The 23,828-nt window shown below is 46.9% G+C and overlaps 1 protein-coding gene across 1 annotated transcript in view; it reads left to right on the top strand.

Moving 5' to 3' along the window:
* Positions 1-23,378, top strand: part of LOC147124286 (methylglutaconyl-CoA hydratase, mitochondrial-like) — a 610,977-nt gene extending 587,599 nt beyond the window's left edge. Inside the window, exons 7-8 of the mRNA XM_085984603.1 lie at positions 18,883-18,930; positions 21,050-23,378. Of these exons, the coding sequence (XP_085840729.1) occupies positions 18,883-18,930; positions 21,050-21,127 (126 nt within the window). The 3' untranslated portion in view covers positions 21,128-23,378. The remainder of the gene's footprint in view (positions 1-18,882; positions 18,931-21,049) is intronic.
* Positions 23,379-23,828: the final 450 nt, after the last annotated feature.

The raw sequence follows: 23,828 nt of genomic DNA on the forward strand, positions 1-23,828 counted from the left end.
AAAAGGGTGGTGGAAGCAGACTCAATTTTATCTTTCAAAAGGGAGTTGGATAAGTATCTGAAAGAAAAAAATTTGCAGGGCTACGGGGGAAGGGCAGGGGAGTGGGACTAGCTGAGAGTTGTCATGAGCTCGACGGGCCGAATGGCCTTTTTCTGTGCTGTAACCTTTCTATGATTCTAGGGATGAGGGACTTCAGTTACGTGGATAGACTGGAGAAGCTGGGGTTGTTCTCCTTAGAGCAGAGAAGATTAAGAGGAGATTTGATAGAGGTGTTCAAAATCATGAGGGGTCTGGACAGAGTAGATAGAGAGAAACTGCTCCCATTGGCGGAAGGGTCGCGAACCAGAGGACACAGATTTAAGGTGATTGGCAAAAGAACCAAAGGCGACATGAGAAAAAACTTTTTTATGTAGCGAGTGGTTAGGATCTGGAATGCACTGCCTGAAAGGGTGGTGGAGGCAGACTTAATCTTGGCTTTCAAAAGGGAGTTGGATAATACCTGAAAGAGAAAAATTTGCAGGGCTACGGAGAAAGGGCGGGGGAGTGGGTCTAGCTGAGGTGCTCTTGCAGAGAGCCGGCACGAGCTCGATGGCCAAATGGCCTCCTCCTGTGCTGTAACCATTCTATGATTCTATTTGTGACCACTTACAGAAGAATAACTGACAAAAAGGTAACCTGAATTCAAAATAACAACAGAAAATGCTGGAAAAACTCAGCAGGCCAGGCAACATCCGTGGAGAGAGAAATAGAGTCAAAGTTTCAGGTCGAAACCCTTCGTCAGGACTGAAAAAACACAGGAAATGAAACAGATTAAAAGGCCAGTTTGGGGGCTGGGAAATGGGGATGAAAGAACAAAAGAGAAGTGAAGAGACATTAAGAGGTATTCAAAACGAGACAAGATGGTGATAGGACTAGTAAAGAGACAAAAAACGGCTCCAGATTAGGTGTGAAATGCGCTGGCAGAATGAGAGACAGCTGCCATGTGGGAGAGAAAAATAGGGGGAAGGGCACAAAACAAAGGTGTGGATAAAAATATATATAAAAATGTAATAGGGGCCGAGGTTATGATCTGAAATTGTTGAACTCGAAATTGAGTCCGGAAGGTTGTAAAGTGCCTAATCGGAAGATGAGGTGCTGTTCCTCGAGCTTACGCTGGGTTTCCGTGGAACAATGCAAGAGCCCGAGTACGGTGAGGTCTGAGTGGGAATGGGGCAGTGAATAAAAATGACAGGCAACCGGAAGCTCGGGGTCACCCTTATGGACTGAACGGAGGTGTTCCGCAAAGCGGTCACCCAATCTGCGTTTGGTCTCCCCAATGTAGAGGAGACCACATCGTGAGCAGCGAATACAGTATACTAGATTGCAAGAAGTACAAGTAAATCGCTGTTTCACCTGGAAGGGGTGTTTGGGGCCCTGGACAGTGGGAAGGGGGGAGGTATAAGGGCAGGTGTTGCATCTCCTGCACTTGCGCGGGATGGTGCCGGGTGAAGGGGAAGGGGTGCTGGGGTGATAGAGGAGTGGACTAGGGTGTCTCGGAGGGAGCGGTCCCTACGGAATGCTGAAAGGGGAGGGGAAGATGCGTTTGGTGGTGGGATCATGTTGGAGGTGGCGGAAATGGTGGAGGATGATCCATTGAATGTGGAGGCTGGTGGGGTGAAAGGTGAAGAGAAGGGGAACCCTATCGTGGTTCCGGGAGGGAGGGGCAGGGGTGAGGGCAGAAGTGCAGGAGATAGAACAGACACAGTCGAGGGCCGTGTCAACCACGGTAGAGGGGAATCCTCGGTTGAGGAAAAAGGAAGACATGTCGGAAGCACTGGTGTGGAAGGTGGCATCATCGGAGCAGATGCAGCGGAGACGGAGAAACTGGGAGAATGGAATAGAGTCCTTACAGGAGGCAGGGTGGGAGGAAGTGTAGTCCAGGTAGCTGTGGGAGTCAGTGGGCTTGTAGTGAATGTTGGTCAATAACCTATCCCCAGAGATGGAGACGGAGAAGTCGAGGAAGGGAAGGGAAGAGTCGGAGATGGACCATGTGAAGGTGAGGGAAGGGTGGAAATTGGAGGCAAAGTGAATGAAATTGTCTAGTTCAGGGCGAGAGCAGGAAACGGCACCGATACAGTCATCAATGTACCGGAAAAGGAAGTGAGGGAGGGGACCCGAGTAGGACTGGAACAAAGAGTGTTCCACATATCCCACGAAAAGGCAGGCATAGCTAGGACCCATGCGGGTACCCATAACAACACCTTTGATTTGGAGGAAATGAATGGAGTCAAAGGAGAAGTTGTTCAATGTGAGAACAAGTTCAGCCAGGCGGAGGAGGGTGGGTGGTGGTGGATGGGGACTAGTTGGGCCTCTGTTCAAGGAAGAAGCGGAACGCCCTCAGGCCATCTGCGGATGGAGGTGTAGAGGGATTGTACGTCCATGGTGAAAAGGAGGCGGTTGGGGCCAGGAGACTAGAAACTGTTAAAGTGGCTGAGGGTGTCAGAAGAGTCGCGGATGTAGGTGGGAAGAGACTGGACAAGGGGAGAAAAGATAGAGTCGAGATAGGAAGGGATAAGTTCCGTGGGGCAAGAACAGGCTGAAACGATGGGTCTACCAGGGCAGTCCTGTTTGTGGATCTTGGGAAAGAGGTAGAAGCGGGCTGTGCGGGGTTGGGGAACTATGAGGTTGGTGGCCGCGGGGGGAAGATCTCCAGAGGAGATGAGGTCAGTGACAGTCTTGGAAACGGTGGTTTGATGTTCGGTAGTGGAGTCATGGTCCAGGTGGAGGTAGGAGGTGGTGTCGGAGAGTTGGCGGTTGAGAGTTATTTCGGATTTCCAGCATCCGCAGTATTTTGCTATCGAACCTGAATTCAAAGCTCATTTCCAATAATCTTTCAGCATTTCTTCAGAACTGATGCCCTACAATTATATTCCAGAGGGCAGTCGCATGGTGTAAAAGATCGATGTTTGATTATCAATCTATAGTGCTATCTGCTCTGCTGCCTTCGTGAGCATTAATCTTACTAACTTTGGAGCTAGCAGGTTGAATGACAGTGGGTTAGCTGTGCTTTCACCTCTGATTACTGGGATTGAATCTAGCTTGGTCTGATGGTATAATAATTTCCTTCTGGCTCTAGCAAAAGTTTTAGTTGAATGAGTTTAGGCAACATGCAGTTGGTGGTCTTTTGACCATAGTTTGTGGTCAGCATGGCGGCAAAATTGTACTTTTTTTTTGTTCATTCATGGGATGTGGATGTCACCGGCAAGGCCAGCATTTGTTGCCCATCCCTAATTGCCCTTGAGAAGATGGTGGTGAGCTACCTTCTTGATGATCAGCCGGTTTCCTTAAAGTTAAAGGGACCACGTCTACTTGGAGTTTGACAGTTATTCTGTCAGTGTTTGACAGCATTGAGGTGCTGCAAACACTGACAATCACTGCACAAAGGTGAACGCTTGCACCCAGGCTCTCTAATGACTCCCTCCATATGCTGAAAGGGGAGGGGAAAAGATCAGGATAATGAAACAGTTTGGGTGGAGATAAGGAATAATAAGGGGAAAAAAACCACTAGTGGGCGTAGTCTATAGGCCTCCGAACAGTTGCAACTCGGTTGGACGGAGTATCAATCAGGAAATAGTTGAGGCTTGTAATAAGGGAACATCTATAATTATGGGGGATTTTAACTATCATATTAATTGGACAAATCAAATTGGGCAGGGCTGCCTTGAGGATGAGTTAATTGAGTGTATTAGGGATGGGTTTCTTGAGCAGTATGTGTGGTAAACCACTGTTGTTGTTGTTGTTGTTACACTCTGTTGTACCTATGCATGCCTCAACATGTCTCGGCTGGCTCCACCCACACAGGCCCAGGTATAAAGGTGATTGACCTGCAGCCCCCTGCCTTCTTGGAACCCAGTCAACCACGAGAGGCATGCTCTGTTCTTTGCTAATAAAAGCCTTTAGTTACTCTCTTAACTCTCAGCCTTTTATGAGTAATCGATAGCGCATCAATTTTATTAGCAAAAACAAAATGTCGACATTTGCTGAACAGCAGGCTGCTGCACCAAACGCTGAACAGCAGGCTGCTGCACCAAACACTGAACAAGCAGGCTGCTGCACCAAACGCTGAGCAACAGGAGCTGCTGCGAGCCCTCAGACCAACATGCCTGGACCTAGACCCCCAAGAAGCGGGTTCGGCTACCAAATTCGCGCATTGGCTGCGTTGCTTCGAGGCCTACCTGCAAGCCTCAACTGTGACCCTGGACGAAAACAAGTTGGAAATCCTGGCCTCAAAGGTGAGCCACCAAGTTTATACAATAATCCAGGACGCGACGACCTACGCGGCGGCTATCGGTCTGCTAAAAGGGCAATACGCACGCCCGGTAAATACGGTCTATGCCCGGCACCTCTTAAGATCCCGCAGACAGCAGCCCGGGGAATCGGTGGAGGCCTTCCTACGGGCACTACGGATACTCGGCCGAGACTGCGATTGCAAAGAAGCATCAGCCGCAGCACACATGGAGGGACTGATCCGAGATGCCTTCGTTGCGGGTCTAAGGTCCGACTACTCCCGGCAGAGACTGTTGGAAAAGGGAGAAATGGACCTGAGAAAGGCAGTGTCCCTCGGGCTCTCGCTCGACGCGGCCCACAGGAATATGGACGCCTTCTCCCCTAACCGCTCCGCAACGTGGACGCCACAACCTTGGGTCATGGGACCGCCACCTTCAACTGCTGCTGCGATGTCCAAGGCACAGAAATGTTATTTTTGTGGCCAGGCAAAACACCCCAGAGCACGCTGCCCGGCGAGAAACGCTACCTGCTCCGGCTGCGGGTAGAAAGGACACTATGTCAGCGCCTGCAAAGGTAAAACCGCTAACGCCAGCAGCGCCGCGTGCGAACCGTGGGGGCAGCCATCTTGTCCGCCATCTTGGGCTCCCCCAGCCGCGTGGGGATCGGGACCATGGGCGCCGCCATTTTGGACGTCTCCAACTTCAACCACGGGGGACCCGGACTCAACTACCGCCTCATCTGACGACCACATCGACTCGCTCGACCATACGCTGGCCTCCGTGACGCTGGACCAATCTCTCCCTCATCAACTGTCCAAGTCCATGATGGACATTAAGGTAAACGGCCACGCCACTACCTGCCTTTTTGACAGTGGGAGCACGGAAAGCTTTATCCACCCCGACACGGTGCGCAGTTACTCTCTCCCGGTCCTGCCGACGCGACATCGGATCTCTTTGGCTTCCAAAGCCCAGTCAGCGGACGTTGGTGGCTACTGTGTAGTGACCCTTTCAGTAAGGGGCACAGAATACAAAAATTTTAAACTCCTGGTCCTGCCCCATCTTTGCGCTGCCGTTCTACTGGGGTTGGATTTTCAGTGCAACCTTAAGAGTGTCACATTAGCGTACGACGGACCCCTCCCCCCACTCACAGTCTGCAGCCAGCAGCTTTTAAATCGCCCGCCGCGCACCATTTGCAGCCTCTCCACCCTTAAAGTCCCCCCCCCTCCTTGTTCGCTAACCTCACCCGCGACTGTAAGCCCATCGCTACCAAAAGCAGGCGTTACAGTGCCGGGGATAGGAGCTTCATTAAATCCGAGGTAGCAAGACTCCTGAAGGAAGGGATTATTGAAAGTAGCACCAGCCCATGGCGAGCACAAGTGGTGGTAGTGAAGACTGGCGAAAAACAGCGCCTAGTTATTGACTACAGCCAGACGATCAATCGCTACACCCAGCTAGATGCATACCCACTCCCCCGCATATCTGACATGGTCAATCAGATAGCACAATACCGGGTGTTCTCGACGATTGATCTGAAGTCGGCATACCACCAGCTCCCCATCAGGGCTGAGGACCGCCAGTACACAGCTTTTGAAGCTGACGGTCGTCTCTACCACTTCCTCAGAGTTCCCTTCGGCGTCACCAACGGGGTTTCAGTCTTCCAACGGGAGATGGACCGGATGGTCGACCAGAACGCGCTCCAGGCCACTTTCCCCTATCTGGACAACGTCACCATCTGCGGCCGCGACCAGCAGGACCATGATGTTAATCTAGAGAAATTCCTCCGTACGGCCCAGCGGCTGAACCTAACATACAACAAGGACAAATGTATGTTTCGTACCAAGCGCCTTGCCATTCTTGGCTGTGTAGTGGAGAACGGAGTCATCGGCCCCGACCCCGACAGGATGCGCCCCCTTATGGAGCTCCCCCTCCCCCACTGCCAAAAAGCACTGAAGAGATGCCTAGGGTTTTTCTCGTACTATGCTCAGTGGGTGCCCAACTATGCGGACAAAGCCAGACCCCTCATCAAGTCCACCTCCTTCCCCCTGACAGCAGAGGCCTGTGCAGCCTTCACTCTCATAAAAGGAGATATTGCGAAGGCCACAGTGCACGCAGTGGATGAGTCCATCCCTTTCCAAGTGGAGAGCGACGCATCCGACTTTGCCCTAGCTGCAACCCTTAACCAGGCGGGGAGACCCGTGGCCTTTTTCTCAAGGACCCTCCAGGGCCCCGAGATTCGACACTCCTCTGTCGAAAAGGAGGCCCAGGCCATTGTGGAAGCTGTGCGACATTGGAGGCATTACCTGGCCGGAAAACGATTTACCCTGCTCACTGACCAGCGTTCAGTAGCTTTTATGTTTAATAATAAGCAGAGGGGCAAAATCAAGAACGACAAGATCTTGAGGTGGAGAATCGAACTCTTCACTTACAATTACGATATCTTGTACCGGCCCGGGAAACTCAATGAGCCCCCAGATGCCCTATCACGTGGTACATGCGCCAACGCGCAGGTCGATAGACTGAAGACCCTCCACAATGACCTCTGCCACCCGGGGGTCACCAGGTTTTTTCACTTCATCAAATCCCGTAACCTGCCCTACTCCATCGAGGAGGTCAGGACCATGACCAGGAACTGCCAAATCTGTGCCGAGTGCAAACCGCATTTTTATAGGCCAGACAGAGCAAGCCTGATCAAAGCCACGCGCCCCTTTGAACGGCTGAGCGTCGATTTTAAAGGGCCCCTCCCCTCCTCCGACCGCAATGTGTACTTCCTCAACATAATTGATCAGTACTCCCGTTTCCCGTTTGCCATCCCTTGCTCAGACATGACCAGTACCACGGTCATTAATTGTCTGAATGACCTCTTCGCCTTGTTCGGTTTCCCTAGCTATATTCATAGCGACAGGGGCTCATCCTTTATGAGCGACGAACTCCGGCAGTACCTGCTCTCGAGAGGTATCGCTACAAGCAGGACCACCAGCTACAACCCCCGGGGGAATGGCCAGGTGGAAAGGGAGAATGCGACGGTCTGGAAGGCAGTCCTTTTAAACTTGAAATCTAAGGGCCTTCCGACCTCTCGCTGGCAGGAAGTCCTCCCTGCGGCGCTCCATTCCATTCGGTCACTGCTCTGTACAGCCACCAATGCTACCCCTCACGAGAGAATGTTCTCCTTCCCCAGGAAGTCCACATCGGGGATCTCGTTACCGACATGGCTGACTTCTCCAGGACCCGTCCTACTGCGGAAGCACGTGAGATCCCATAAGACGGACCCCCTGGTCGAGAGGGTGAGCCTCCTCCATGCCAACTCTCAGTATGCTTACGTGGTGTACCCGGACAGGCGGGAGGACACAGTCTCCATACGAGACCTCGCACCTTCGGGTGCTCCCGAAACACCCCCCTCGCCATCCACCACTACCCACGCCTACCCCCAGTACGCTTACGTAGCGTACCCGGACGGGCGGGAGGACACAGCCCCCACACGAGATCTCGCACCTTTGGGTGCCCCTGAAACACTACCATTGCCATCCACCACTACCCACAACCCAACCCCGCTGGACGGCATGCCGCAGCCCCAGGACCCGTCATTGACCACCCAACCACTCAATGAGACGCCAGACTCAACGTTGGATGCTGCACCATCGCCGCCGCCACCACGACGATCAGGACGGCATACAAGGCCACCTGATAGACTTACTTACACGAACCTTTAGTACACTTCACCCCGCCGGACTCAATTTTAAACAAGGGGTGAATGTGGTAAACCACTTGTTGTTGTTGTTTTTACACTCTGTTGTACCTATGCATGCCTCAACATGTCTCGGCTGGCTCCACCCACACAGGCCCAGGTATAAAGGTGATTGACCTGCAGCCCCCTGCCTTCTTGGAACCCAGTCAACCACGAGAGGCATGCTCTGTTCTTTGCTAATAAAAGCCTTTAGTTACTCTCTTAACTCTCAGTCTTTTATGAGTAATCGATAGCGCATCAGTATGTAACTGAACCGACCAGGGGGCAAGCAACGTTAGATCTGGTCCTGTGTAACGAGACGGGATTAATTAAAAATGTCCTAGTAAAGGATCCCCTTGGAATGAGTGACCATAACATGGTTGAATTCCATATTCAATTAGAGGGTGAGAAGGTTGGATCTCAAACAAGCGTGCTAAGTTTGAATAAAGGAGACTATGAAGGTATGAGAGCGGAATTGAGTAGAGTGGATTGGGAAAATAGGTTAAAGGGTAAGACGATACATGATCAGTGGTGTACATTTAAGGAGTTATTTTACAACTTCCAAAAAATATATATTCCACTGAGAAGAAAAGGGTGTAAAAGAAAAGACAGCCATCCGTGGCTAAGTAAAGAAATTAAGGATAGTATTCGACTAAAAACAAGGGCATATAAGGTAGCCAAATCTAGTGGGAGGATAGAGGATTGGGAAAACTTTAAAAGACAGCAAAAAATAACAAAAAGATTGATTAAGAAAGGGAAGATAGATTATGAAAGTAAATTAGCAAAAAATATAAAAACAGATAGTAAGAGTTTTTATAGTTATATAAAAAGAAAAAGGGTGGCTAAAGTAAATGTTGGTCCCTTAGAGGATGAGACCGGGAAATTAATGGTGGGAAATATGGAGATGGCAAAAACACTGAATGAATATTTTGTATCAGTCTTTACAGTAGAGGACACTAAGAATATCCCAACACTGGACAAACAGGGGGCTATAGGGGGGGAGGAGCTAAACACGATCAAAATCACTAAGGAAGTGGTACTCGGTAAAATAATGGGACTCAAGGCGGATAAATCACCTGGACCTGATGGCTTACATCCTAGGGTCTTGAGGGAAGTGGCGGTAGGGATTGTGGATGCATTGGTAATAATTTTCCAAAACTCCCTGGACTCAGCAAAGGTCCCGGCAGACTGGAAAACTGCTAATGTAACACCCTTATTTAAAAAGGGCAGTAGACAGAAGGCTGGAAACTATAGACCGGTTAGCCTAACATCTGTGGTAGGTAAAATTTTGGAGTCCATTATTAAGGAGACAGTAACAGGACATTTGGATAATCATAATTTAATAGGACAAAGTCAGCATGGTTTTATGAAGGGGAAGTCATGTTTGACAAATTTGCTGGAGTTCTTTGAGGAAGTAACATATAGGGTGGATAAAGGGGAACCAGTGGACGTAGTGTATTTGGACTTCCAAAAGGCATTTGACAAGGTGCCACACAAAAGATTATTGCTTAAGATAAAAAATCACGGGATTGGGGGTAATATTCTGGCATGGATAGAGGATTGGCTACCCAACAGAAGGCAGAGAGTTGGGATAAATGGTTCATTCTCAGACTGGCAATCAGTAACTAGTGGTGTTCCGCAGGGGTCAGTGCTGGGTCCCCAACTCTTTACAATCTATATTAACGATTTGGAGGAGGGGACCGAGCATAACATATCAAAGTTTGCAGATGATACTAAGATGGGAGGGAAAGTAGTGAGTGAGGAGGACATAAAAAACCTGCAAGGGGACATAGACAGGCTAAGTAAGTGGGCAGAGATTTGGCAGATGGAATACAATACTGGAAAGTGTGAGGTTATGCACTTTGGCAGGAAAAATCGTAGAGCAAGTTATTATCTTAATGGCAAGAAACTGGAAAGTACTGAAGTACAAAGGGATCTGGGAGTCCTGGTGCACGAAACTCAAAAGGTTAGTATTCTGGTGCAGCAAGTGATTAAGAAGGCCAATGGAATGTTGGCTTTCATTGCTAGGGGGATAGAATATAAAAATAGGGAGGTATTGCTTCAGTTGTACAAGGTATTGGTGAGACCGCACCTGGAATACTGCATACAGTTTTGGTGTCCATACTTAAGAAAAGACATACTTGCTCTCGAGTCAGTACAAAGAAGGTTCACTCGGTTAATCCCGGGGATGAGGGGATGGACATATGAGGAGAGGTTGAGTAGATTGGGACTCTACTCATTGGAGTTCAGAAGAATGAGAGGCGATCTTATTGAAACATATAAGATTGTGAAGGGGTTGGATCGGGTGGATGCGGGGAGGATGTTCCCGATGGGTGAAACTAGAACTAGGGGGCATAGTCTTAGAATAAGGGGCTGCTCTTTCAAAACTGAGATGAGGAGGAACTACTTCACTCAGAGGGTGGTAGGTCCATGGAATATGCTGCCCCAAAAAGCTGTAGCAGCTACATCATTACATAAATTTAAAACAGCAATAGACAGTTTCCTAGAAGTAAAGGGAATTAAGGGTTACGGGGAGCTAGCAGGAATTTGGACATGAGTCTCGGTTCGGATCAGTCATGGCCCTGTGGGTAGCGGAGCGGGCCCAGGGGCCGTGTAGCCTGATCCTGCTCCTATTTCGTGTGTCTAATTCTGTTAGATTCAGGAGATGGTTCTGTGATAGTAGATTGGCGGTTAGGATCAGATCAGCCATGATCTTATTGAATGGCGGAGCAGGCTCCAGGGGCCGATTGGCCTACTCCTCCTATTTCTTATGTTCTTATGGAGGGAGTCACAGCACGCAGGGTGGTTCTCTTCCCTTCCAAGGGCGGAAGAGACCTCCCACGGACACCAACTTACCTTGCATCTCCACCCAGTCCCCTCTATCTCCTTTATCACTTCCCCATCTCACTAGCCACCGCTTACACTCACCCTCATCCTATTGCAAGCATACCAACTAACAACACACAAAGGAGAGGTTTAGCCAATGTCCATGTGAAGTTTCTGGTAATGTGTTGTTGTACAGTGAAATCTCTTTTTCAAAAAGTGCCCTTTATTGGACAGATCTGAGCGCACCTTGAGAAATGTCTTACTGAGTTCCAGTGATTGTTTAGTCTTAACTTCTCCCTCCCCCGACCCCCCTGGCTATAGTGATGAGTGTGCATGGAATGGCTTGGACATTAAAGGATGTTTCACGGTGCTGGTGTGAGATGGTGTCAACCTGGCACATCATGTGGCAGCCAGGATTAACAGTGTCAAGTGAAGAAAATCTGGCCATGGTGATACTACCGCTGGCCTCCCTGCCAGCAATTTTGTCAGGGGTTGATGCCTTGTGTCCAGTGCAGCATCAGGTGATGGCGAAGAAGGTTGTTGATGTTGGGGCTGATCCTGGAAGGATTCGGAGGACCAAGGTGTGATTGTTTCATTGACTCCGATGTTGCTGGAATAGATGGCAGCTGCAGGTGAGATGACAGAAGCGATCTGTCACAGGTGAGAGAGGTTCCCCCAATAACGTGGCACTAGACATACAGTTAGATCTAAAAACTTGTAAGCTAAAGAAATCTCTATATGTATTAAAAATGCAGTAACCAACATTTTCTGTGATCTGAAACTCACCATCTGCAACATGGCATCCTTGACACCACTTCTGCAGCTGTCATCTTTTCACAAACATCAGACCAGACTCACAACACACTAGGTTGAGCTGGCGTGTTCCCCGAACAGCGGGTAACCAGTGGGGGAGAAGGTAAAATTACAAGTAAGCCTCAAAATACTCTTAAATTGGCTCTTAACAAGCCATTTAAGCAGCTGAATTGTCTCCCCTGCCGCTTGGTGTCGGGTCAGTTCTGCAATGACAGACCCGACTCCTGGAAGGCTCGCGTGGAAGCGGGTTGACAGCGGGTTTCCTACCCACTGTCAATCTTTGCGATTTTGACAGCGGATCCACCTCCAGACCCGCCCCCTCAGCACGATTAAATTCGCGGCCTAAGTGTGTGAGGAGTGATGTGATGGAGTGCACTTAGCAAGAAAAAGTGAGGGTGGGGGCTCTACACCATAGGATGTAGGTGAATCAGCAACTGTGCCCACTTCTCCTGACCTGGTTAACTCATTAAACTGCTTCCTGCACTGCAGGCACAATGCTCCTGTTGCTCACCACCTCAGCCATCTCCAACCAAGCCGCCTTGGTGAGAGCAGCAGGTTTCTTCCCAATGCTGGGGAAAATGATCTCCCTCCTGCTCCTGACTGCACCCAGCAGTAAGTCATGGGAAGCATCGTTAAATCTGGGTGCTGGCCTTGCTCGTCCTGAATCCATCTTCACTAACTCTTACCATCTCCTTCCAAAACCACCTAGCTCCTCCAAATTCCATTTTTGCATTGGCCCTTTATATAGTCAAGTTGAGATCGCGTCATGCGGGTGGGTGCGCATTGCATCCGCTGTTGCAGCTTGGAGGCGCAAAACCCGGAAGGAAATATTTTATTTGACAATCAAGTTGAGATCTGACATTTCGACCCCGATAAATTTTCTTCCAGGTTTCGCGCATGCAATTTCGCCCCCCCCCCCCCCCCCCCACCCCGGCTCGAAACCTACTCCTGTGCTAATATCGGGGCAAAACACTCTAAAGATACCTTTTATCCGAACTTCCGAAAACCGAAACCCTCTAAAGACCGAAGGTTTTTTCGTTCAGCGTAAGTCGTGCGCACGACATGACCAGAGTGGCGCACGACTTACGCTGAGCAGAGGGTCAGCGTAAGTCGTGCGCACGACCCGACCCCCGCCGATGACCCCCGCCGACACCCCCGCCGACCCCAACTCCTGCCGACCCTCCCGCCGACCCCCCCCGCCGACCCCCCCGACTCCCGCCAACCCCCCCCCGCCGCCCCCCCTGCCGACCCCGACTCCCGCCAACCCCCCTGCCGACCCCCCCGCCGACGCCGACCCACCGCCGACCCCCCCACGGACCCCCGCCGACCCACCCCTGACAAATTTCCCAGTCTTATAAAATACCTTCCGAAATCCGAAATTTTCCAAAAACCGAAACACGGCTGGTCCCGAGGTTTTCGGATAAAGGATAGTCTACCTGTACTTGCAAACTTCAGTTAATTTGTTTTTCAGCTCAGCCAAAGTTGAAATTAACTCTTTGGTGAATGGAATTTCCAGTACTTATCCAGAGTGATAAAGTCACAGGTGGAGGTGACAGCCGGGTCAGGAATGGGAATATTTTCTGGATCCAGTGGTGCGAAAATGCCATGAAACGCAGTGAATAGTAGTCATTTTAACCACTTTTTCCTTCATTCTTTTTAAAATTGTGTTTGTGCTGACTTGCACAGAAACAGAGCAGTACTTAGTAGTAGTGACTGATTACCTTAGAATCTGGGGAATTGCTTTGATGCCTGAATCCTGTCATACTTGAATGGATCTTATTACAGTCTGAAGAATGCATTTTCATTATATAAGAACCAATTAATATTCCTGATAGCATTAAGTTTAAAACAAAATCCCCATTTTAAATAAAAACAGAAAATGCTGGAAACACTCAGCAGGTCAGGCAGCATCTGTGGAGAGAAAAACATCGGGTTAACGCTTCAGGTTGATAGCCCTTCATCAGAACCAGTTTAAATATTTATTTAAGAAGTAGATAAAATGCAGGTTTCTGATTAACAGCCTGTGGGCTATAACATAAAAGGAAGTAAACACCAGAGCCCTGATTGCTGAGGCACTGCCGGTGCTGTGGAACCTTTGCTGACAAAGTGAGTGGCCTGCAACCACATGCAACAGCTTTGGCTGCACTCGATTTCCCGAAAGTTGATATTCTGTGGGAAAATGAGGCTGTGCTGCCAGCATGTGTGGGCCTCATTTTGCATTGAATTTTTATTTAAATTAGGTCAGTAAGCAGAATTCCCAGCTGTGAGCAAGGGATCACCCACTGTGTGGTGCAAACTAATTCTGGAGCCCAACCTGCTTAAGCAGGTCTCTTAAAGATAGGTACATAGGAAAAGTTTTGTCTTGTGCTTTATATTCAGTGTTGCAGTATTTTGCTTTATGTGTCAGTTGTTCTTGTTTTTTTACTGGGTACTGCCATTTTTGAATTTTTGTGGCTTTTTGTTGCCAATGATTTCCTTTAGTATTCATACAAACATACGAATTAGGAGCAGGAGTAGGCCACTCAGCCCCTCGAGCTTGCTCCGCCATTCAATAAGATCATGGCTGATCTGATTACTCCACATTCCTGCCTACCCCAATAACCTTTCACCCCCTTGCTTATCAAGAATCTATCTACCTCTGCCTTAAAAATATTCAAAGACTCTGCTGCCACTGCCCTTTGAGGAAGAGAGTGCCAAAGACTCACGACCCTCTGTGAGAAACAAATTCTCCTCATCTCTGTCTTAAATGGGCGACCCCTTATTTTTAAACAGTGACCCCTAGTTCTAGATTCTCCCACAAGAGGAAACATCCTCTCCACAGCCACCCTGTCAAGACCCCTCAGGATCTTATATGTTTCAATCAAGTCACCTCTTACTCTTCTAAACTCCAGCAGATACAAGCCTAGCCTGTCCGACCTTTCCTCATAAGACAACCCGCCCATTCCAGGTATTAGTCTAGTAAACCTTCTCTGAACTGCTTCCAACGCATTTACATCCTTCCTTAAATAAGGAGACCAGTACTGTACACAGTACTCCAGATGTGGTCTCACCAATGCCCTGTATAACTGAAGCATAACCTCCCTACTTTTGTATTCTATTCCCCTCGCAATAAATGATAACATTCTATTAGCTTTCCTAATTACTTGCTGTACCTGTATACTAACCTTTTGCGATTCATGCACTAGGACACCCAGATCCCTCTACATCTCAGAGCTCTGCAATCTCTCACCATTTAGATAATATGCTTCTTTTTTATTCTTCCTGCCAAAATGGACAACTTCACATTTTCCCACATTATACTCCATTTGCTAGATCTTTGCCCACTCACTTAACCTATCTATATCTCTTTGTAGCCTCCTTATGTCCTTTTCACAATTTACTTTCCTACCTATCTTTGTGTCATCAGCAAATTTAACAACCATACCTTCGGTCCCTTCATCCAAAGTCATTTATATAAATTGTAAAAAGTTGAGGCCCCAGCACTGATCCTTGTGGCACATCACTCGTCACATCTTGCTAATCAGAAAATGACCCATTTATGTTGCTCTCTGTTTCCTGTTAGCTAGCCAATCTTCTATCCATGCCAATATGTTACCCCCTACACCATGAGCTTTTATTTTCTGCAATAACCTTTGATGTGGCACCTTATCAAATGAAATCTAAGTGCAGTACATATTTGAAGTTGCTGTGGGTGTTTTCATGACACCATGCAAAGTGCTGATCCTGGGGATTGTGTGTCAGGTCCCAAATGTACTGCATGCTTCAGATGAGGAAGAAGAGTTCATCAGGGACCACCAATGCAGCTGCGGTGATACCTGAGGCGTTCTATCTGAACTCGTCACTACCCCAGGAACTGCAATTATAAACTTCTCTACCTGTACCTAGACATGTCAGAGGAGACCATTCTTCACTGCCGCTGCTTCACAAGACAGTGTTCTATTATCTGCTAGAAAAACAACAACAACTTGTATTTAGATAGCGCCTTTAACGTAGTAAAGCGTCCCAAGGCGCTGCACAGGAGTATTTTAAGACAAATAATTTGACACCGAGCCACATAAGGATAAATTAGGGCAGGTGATCAAAAGCTTGGTCAAAGAGGTAGGTTTTAAGGAGCATCTTAAAGGAGGAAAGAGAGGTAGCGAGACGGAAAGGTTTAGGCAGGGAATTCCAGAGCTTAGGGCCTAGGCAACAGAAGGCATGGCCACCATTGGTTGAGCGATTATAATCAGGGATGCTCAAGAGGGCAGAATTAGAGGAGCGCAGATATCTTGGGGGAGTTGTGGGGCTAAAGGAGATTACAGAGATAGGGAGGGGCGAGACCATGGAGGGATTTGAAAACAAGGATGAGAATTTTGAAATCGAGGCGCTGCTTAACCGGGAGCTAATGTAGGTCAGCGAGCACAGGGGTGACAGGTGAACGGGACTTGGTGCGAGTTAGGACACGGGCAGCCAAGTTTTGGATGACCTCAAGTTTACATCTGAGTCTGCGCTCACTCGGAGGTCGAACTCCAAACCATCGTAAACACCTTCACCAAAGCATACAAGAGCATGGGCCTTACACTAAACATCCGTAAGACAAAGGTCCTCTACCAACCTGCCCCCGCCACACAATGCTGCCCCCCGATTATCAAAATCCACGACAAGGCCTTGGACAACATGGACCACTTTCCATACCTCGGGAGCCTACTGTCAACAAGGGCAGACGTTGACGACGAAGTCCAACACCGCCTTCAGTGTGCCAGTGCAGCCTTCGGTCGCCTGAGGAAGAGAGTGTTTGAAGACCAGGACCTCAAACCCGGCACTAAGCTCATGGTCTACAGGGCAGCAGTGATACCTGCCCTGCTGTATGCCTCAGAGACATGGACCATGTACAGCAGGCACCTCAAAGCACTGGAGAGGTACCACCAACGCTGCCTCCGCAAGATCCTGCAAATCCATTGGCAGGATAGGCGCACCAACATCAGTGTTCTTGCTCAGGCCAACATCCCCAGCATCGAAGCTCTGACCATGCTCAATCAGCTCCGATGGACGGGTCACATTGTCCGCATGCCCGATACGAGACTCCCAAAACAAGCGCTCTACTTGGAGCTCCGGCACGGCAAGAGAGCCCCAGGTGGGCAGAAGAAACGCTTCAAGGACACCCTCAAAGCCTCCTTGAAAAAGTGTAACATCCCCACCGACACCTGGGAATCCCTGGCCCAAGACCGCACAAAGTGGAGGAGAAGCATCCGGGAAGGCGCCGAACACCTCGAGTCTCTTTGCCGGGAGCAAGCGGAAGCCAAGCGCAGGCAGCGCAAGGAGCGCACGTCAACCCAAGCACCCCACCCACCCGCCCCTTCAACCACCATCTGCCCCACCTGTGACAGAGACTGTAGGTCCTGCATTGGACTAATCAGTCACCTGCGAACTCATTTTTAATGTGGAAGCAAGTCATCCTCGGTTCCGAGGGACTGCCTAAGAAGAAGAAGAAGATAAGGTGGAATGTGGGAGGCCAGCCAGGCGTGCGTTGGAATAGTCAAATCTCGAGGTAACAAAGGCGTTGATGAGAATTTCAGCAGCAGGTGAGCTGAGGCAAGGGCGGGAGACCTGCGATGTTATGGAGGTGGGAATAGGCTGTCTTTGTAATGCTGTGGATAGGTGGCTGGAAGCTCATTTCCGGGTCAAATATGACACCAAGGTTGCTGCAGCAACTATCTGCTGCAGAATGACAATGCCAGGAACAAGGAGGATGGCTTTTTCTATGGAATGGAAGTTCACCACAGTGTCATGTTTCAGGATTTTTTTAAACTATTTTCCCACAAAAAGGATTTGGTAATGCATTAGGTTTAGGTAGTATGTTTTAAATTAAAGTGGGGTCGCATAGATTAAAAATCTCCTCACAGTCAAATGATATAACCACTGAAACAAAGAGGAGTTTCTATGTTAATGAGTCAGGCATTGACTGGGGAACAATAGTTAATTTGTTATCTCAAGCATCCGACAAACATTACTACTGTTATTACTGTTACATTATTACTGTTGGAATGACCTATTCATTTGATCCCAGCATGGGGTGTCTGCTGAGAATCCACTCTTGTGGATGGGGGTGAGAGGTAAGGTAGCTGGTGTTATTGGCAGGCCTGTTGGTGAATCACTCAACAGAGAAGGAATTGGGAGGGACATCCCATCCACTTTCTATGGTCCAAAGGAACAAAAGAAGAGAAAAATACCATGTCCGTGCTCATTCAGGATAGTGTACTGCCTAGGCAATACGTTGTAAGGCTAGTGTTGGCCACAGGGGGGAGGGGTTGAAGTTAAGTAAAGGTTAATGAGCTTTGATTATAACTTAACTATTTGCCTTCACTTGCTGTTTGTAAAATAAAGTAGCTAACTATTCATATCTGGCCTTATTTCGCTAAAGTGTTTTCAGTCCGTCGACTAAAAGATTGGAAAAGTGCATGTGAGGACACATGAGAAAGGCACGGTCTCCAGTTCAGATCACAAGGGGGAACTATTGTTACAATCCCACATTACGCTATTGTATAATTAGAAATTAAGCAGTACAGGCGCACTCCTGAAAGTAAGATGTGGAGACCACTTATAGAAGTTACCAGCACCTCTGAATCTGAGCGAATATCTAAGGTAGGTCCAGCATGAGTTTTTATGCTACCGGATCCTTTCAAGTCACTCCAGGGACATGTGCCACATCAAAAACAACTTAATTTTTATAGTGCCTTTACCATAGAAAAATGTTCCAAGGTGCATCAAGCATGTGACAGACATTGTGCCTGAAAGGGCCAACATTTTCATTACTCTCCCTGTGGAAAGCAGGCATCAAGTGGACAGGATGCAGAGCTTTTCACTAGTTGATAGGTTTCTTTTGAGTGTCACATGCATGTGGACATCCAGTATGCACTGTCTTTTGTCAGCAAATGTTGACATGCTGACCAGGCCCCAAAACTGCTGATGCTCGGCACGTAGGTACAGTATTTTATTGAAGGTTTTTTTTTCAATCACAAAAATGTTTTATAATTTGCACTGACTAAAATGTGGTGCTCCTAGGTGAGGTACATTAAGACATTTAACAGACCAAAAAGTGTTCAGTAAAAAAAGACAGTAACTTAGTTAACTTGAGTGTTTAATTTTTGTCGGTACCCTGAACATGGAATCTATCTTCAAATATACAAAACAGGTGATACTAACATATTAAAAAGATAGCCAAATGTGATGGTGGTGGTGTTTTCAAGAACTATTGTCAACTGCTTATTTCTTTTCCAGGTCGATTTGAAAACTGGTTTAGCAATAGAAGAGGCATGTTATGCTCAGGTATAAGAGTGTATCTGTGTTTGTGTATGTATATGTAATATGTTTTACCATATTTTAGCTGTGTGCACCACTAAGTGAAAAGAAAACTTAAATATAGGAGCAATGGCAATTTTCCCATAATATGTTATTACATAATAGAGAAGTACAATCAGTTCGTTGTGTTTCCAATACCAACATCACCCATGATGACATTTGAGTGGTGCATGCAATTTGCAGCTCTAGTCCTGGTCCTAAAAACACAAAGCAGTTATTTTCGGATTGTCAGAAAACAATAGGAGCCCAAAAGGCCATTGATTTGGGAGCTTCACAGACTTTCTTTCCACAATCAACTTATCCTTATAATGCAGAAACCCATCTAGATGCAGAACTATTGTGCTTCACAGTATTATTTTTTGCAATTTTTTCTTCCCCTCGGCTAGTCTTTTGTCATGTACCATTCCTGGCCAAAAGGGTTCGACCCGAAACGTTGACTCTGTTTCTCCTCTCCTCGATGCTGCCTGACCTGCTGAGTGTTTCCAGCACTTTCTGTTGTTATTTCAGATTTCCAGCATCCGCTGTATTTTCCTATTGTTTTAGTTGTAGAGCAGCATTGGCAGAATACAGACAGTGGGTCATTTATCTTTGGCCAGGAATGGTCCATGACAGAAACTAACTGAGGGGACAAAGGAAAAGGTTGTGGATGATTGCATTGACATCCTGGTTTTGACTGAAACTTGGCTTATGGGTGGTGACACCTTGCCCCTTACTGAAACTTCTCCACCTGGCTATACATCCACCATCTGCCTATACATTCCACCACCTGCCTCACCAAATCACACCTTAGTCTCTCCACTGTCTTGAATATACTCATCGACTGAGCATCCACAACCCTCTGGGGTAGAGAATTCCAAAGATTCACAAACCTCTGACTTGAACAATTACGGCAGACATCTGATTTTATCCATTCATCGCCAGATCTGGCTGGTCCACACAAAGCACTATCAGTTCCTGCTCTCTATCAAAAATGTTCACTACTTCAGGGTCATCCTGGAATGCAAAGATAACCCCTGGCTTCTCTTCTCCACTACAAGCTATTTTATTTTTAATCTTGGGGCCTGCTTAAGGCTCAGAACAAGAACTATTAGGAGTGAGTTAGGTGGAATTCCCAGGGTAGCCTGGGAACGCCCTTAGAGACACCCCCAAGGTCAGTTCAGCACATAACAGGAGAGCCATGAGAAGCACAATTTGTGGGGGATCTTACATTCTCAAATGGGGTGTAAATCTGTCAGATTTGGGTTCCACCCCAATTGTGCTGTATTTGTATCCCCTGCGGACCAGAGTTTTTAACCTACAGTGCTTGTTGAAGCCACTTTATTAAGTTTCTAAATAGAGATGTGCATAATAGCATGATCAGTGAAGCAAAATATTGTGGATTTGGAAATCTGATGTAAACTTACTCAACAAGTCAATGTAGTGAAGTTTGTCCAGAGCTTTTGAAGCATATGGCCAAGAACAATTCCATTAACCTTCTGTATCTATGTGGAGCTGACAGAATTACAAAGCAGAAAGCAGTCATCAAACAGGGCACAGAGTATGAAGTACGAGTGGCAGCAAATATTCAGACCAATTTTTGTGGGCAGGAAGCATATTCAGATTGCTTTTGAAGCAAGTAGGATTGGGTTTAGTATCTTATAGTGTTGCTGACACATTCTTTCCTAGAAAGTCACCTATAACAGGAAATTATATCAGGAGTGATCACATCATAGTGGAATTGTTCTTGGCCATTATTTAATGGAAAGTACTAAGAGGTGTTCAGAAAGCCAAACACTGACTCAGTACTCTAGATGAAAATGCAGGAAAAGGATGAAACACAATTTCCAGCAGCTGTTTATAGAAATGAATTTCAGTTTTTTCACAAGATAATCATTGTACACATTGCACTTGACATTAATGTTATGTTAGACTAAGCAAAAACATCTTTTGTGGTTGTGTTTGTAAATCAGAAAATAAACAGTACAGAGGTCAGGACTGAGCAGTATTTCAACACTCCAGAGTTTGCTTCATTCTCAGTATGCTGTTTCACCTTGCCGAGCAATTCAGTGAGACTGATTTCAGAATCACGTTTTCTTTTAAATTGCAGGTCATTCCAACAAAAGACAGGATTGAAGGACTTAATGCTTTCAAAGAAAAACGACTGCCCCGATACACTGGGGAATAATAAGACACAAATAAAAGGAGTCTGTGGAACGGATCAAAAAATATCATAACATCTGACTTACGGTATTTTCTACCTGCCCTGTGTTCAGAAGTGACTTCAAGAAATACTAATTAAGTGCCATAATGTGTATGATTTTGAGTATAGTATTTTTAGGAAAAATGTACAGCACTACTGTGTGTATTTCTGTACATTGAGCATTTACTGCTACATAATTCTTTTGAATTCATATTTTTATTTTAAAGCATACCAATGAATGAATAAGGTCAATCTTGCAGCCTATGTCTATATCCCTTGAATTAAATATTCTCCACAATTATTCAAGAATGGGCATTCAATATTTTCAAGGGTGCATATATTACTTTTTCATTTTGTATTAATCCCTCCTTTCCTGGCACAGAATAAATTTGAAATGATTGTTTACGCTAAAGTGTCATGTGACATATTTATTCATTGTTTGAATGATGATGCTTAAAGGGTTAATTTCAGTAACTTGCACCATTAAATAGTGCCTTTGATGTAGCTTTGTAAAAATGTTAATCATGTTGTATTGAGTAATCTTTGACCCCTATAGATTTAAGCTTTTGGGGCCTCTCTCCTTCTACTTGAATGAACTTGAATGTTGTGCATGAACTTGAAATTCTGAATGTGTAGCACAAAATTCTTTTTAAATTCAAAAAACATGATGGGCAGAACTTTATTTAATCATGTCAGCATTGCTGTGAAAAAAAAATGCTAATAGTAATTTTGTGTAGCATTGTATCAAAACAGTAATTTATTTGATAATGTATTATCATTTGCATATTCATCTGGTGTATTTCTGTGTCACTGCCACCATTCAAGGGTCAGTATAAAAGGGAGGCGGGAGGCCGGGAAAGCGATTGGGGTATCGGAGGGCAGGTGGGGGGGGAGATATGAGGCCTTTGGGTGGGGGGGGTGCTGTGTCCAATCACTGGGGGTGGGTGAGGCAGGGACGCTGGATCCAGCAGGTAAGTTGAAAGACGGCCAGAGTTAAATTTGTAATGGTGGATCACTATGAGTCATGCCAGCCTCATTATAATATTTAAATGGATGACCCGCCTCCTGGAAGTGGATTAGCTGCCGCCCCCCCCCCCACCCATCCCACCTCTGTTAAAACCAGAAATGGGTGGGTTGGGGTCAGGATTCTCGTTTTTTGGGGTTAAGATTCCCCCCTATATATCTAATCCTGTTGAACGAACTATTCAAATTAAACTTCTGCCCAGAATATTGTGCTAGTGTTTTGAGAACAGGTAGAAATGGAGAGCTGGTGATGATTTGTTTATGGAATGTAACCACAATAGTTTATAAAATAGCAAAGAATTAGGAAATCTCAGTTGGCAGCTTTTTAGTGAGGAGAACATGGATGGAACTGTTAAGTCTGTGTGTTATAGTGAGAATTACTACACAGACCACAAGAGTAAATTCAACAGGTCTTTACTGGTTGGAGGTCGGACTATACTGAATACAATATTATTACACTGTGGTCACCACCGGTATTACGTATACAGCAGCCAAAGAAAGTAGTACCTTTCTTAAGGTGGACCAGGCTTAAGTTCTCTTAAGGTGGAACAGGTTACATACACCACAGGAACATTCTGTGGAACTGCAATGAAGGGGTGGGGAAAGCGTTGAAAACGATTCCGTATCAAATTTGATCCCTCTGCAATTCTAATATGAACAGTAGCGACTGAGTGATACAGGAAACTTTTTTTTATCCGGCACCGACGGGACTGACGTGGTGCCAGTTCATCAAAAATTCCGGATAACCGAAAGCTATAGTAAAAGATACAGAGCTGAGAGCTCCGTATAAAGCAACAAACCCTGTTGCTTAGCAACAGGTTCAGAACAATGGCCACAAGTTCCAAGCGTCTCTGTAGCTTAGCAACAGCTGCAGCCACACCCTTGCACAGCAACAGATCGAGGAAGGCAAGTAATAAAACTTACCTGAACCTACTCCTGAATTTTGCCGGTTAACCGAGATTTCCGGTTATTTAGGTGCCGGTAAATCGAAAGTTTCCTGTATATCTAATATACCAAGTTCAATTCAGTTGTTTCACACAATTGTTGAAAACTTCTTTTCTGCAGTTGGCTTCCAGAGCAATTTTCTAAGTAATGATTTTTATTAGTTATGGTTGTGGAATTCAGTCATTTTCATTAAAGTCAGAAATTTATGTCAACATCTGTTGTACTTTGAAGCCGATCAATGTCTCAATAAATCAATGCTTTGGGAGAATCTGTAGCATTTCTTTGTGTCTTTATCTAGATTTGTAGAGATAGGCATCACTTCGGCTGAATAAGGATGGGCAATTTATTCAACTAGTTAGTCCTGAGTCATAGGGCTGGATTTTGCCAGCCCTGGGGAGGCGGGTTTGGAGGCGGGACTGCCGAGAAAACAGCAGAATTCAGGGGTGGGTGCCCAACCCGCTCCCAACCCACCTCCATGCCATCTTGCCAGGAGGCGGGTAGCCGACCCGCGCTGGGTCCCGCCTCCTCGAAGCAGGAAGGGGATTAATGCAATTAACTGCCTGTTAACAGGCAGTTTTTTTGGCTAATCCCTATTTTGAGCCCTGAAGTGTGGGCTTCCTGACAGCGCCGAACCTCGCCAGGGTCAGCGAGGCGGGCCATCGGTCTGTGGGGGTCAGAGGGGCCGAGATGTCCGGTAGCAGGTGAGTAATGGGTGCAT

The sequence above is a fragment of the Somniosus microcephalus genome, chromosome 1 (assembly GCF_052327205.1).
Source record: "Somniosus microcephalus isolate GS21.2 chromosome 1, FLI_Smic_1.0, whole genome shotgun sequence".
In the NCBI taxonomy this organism is placed as follows: domain Eukaryota; kingdom Metazoa; phylum Chordata; class Chondrichthyes; order Squaliformes; family Somniosidae; genus Somniosus; species Somniosus microcephalus.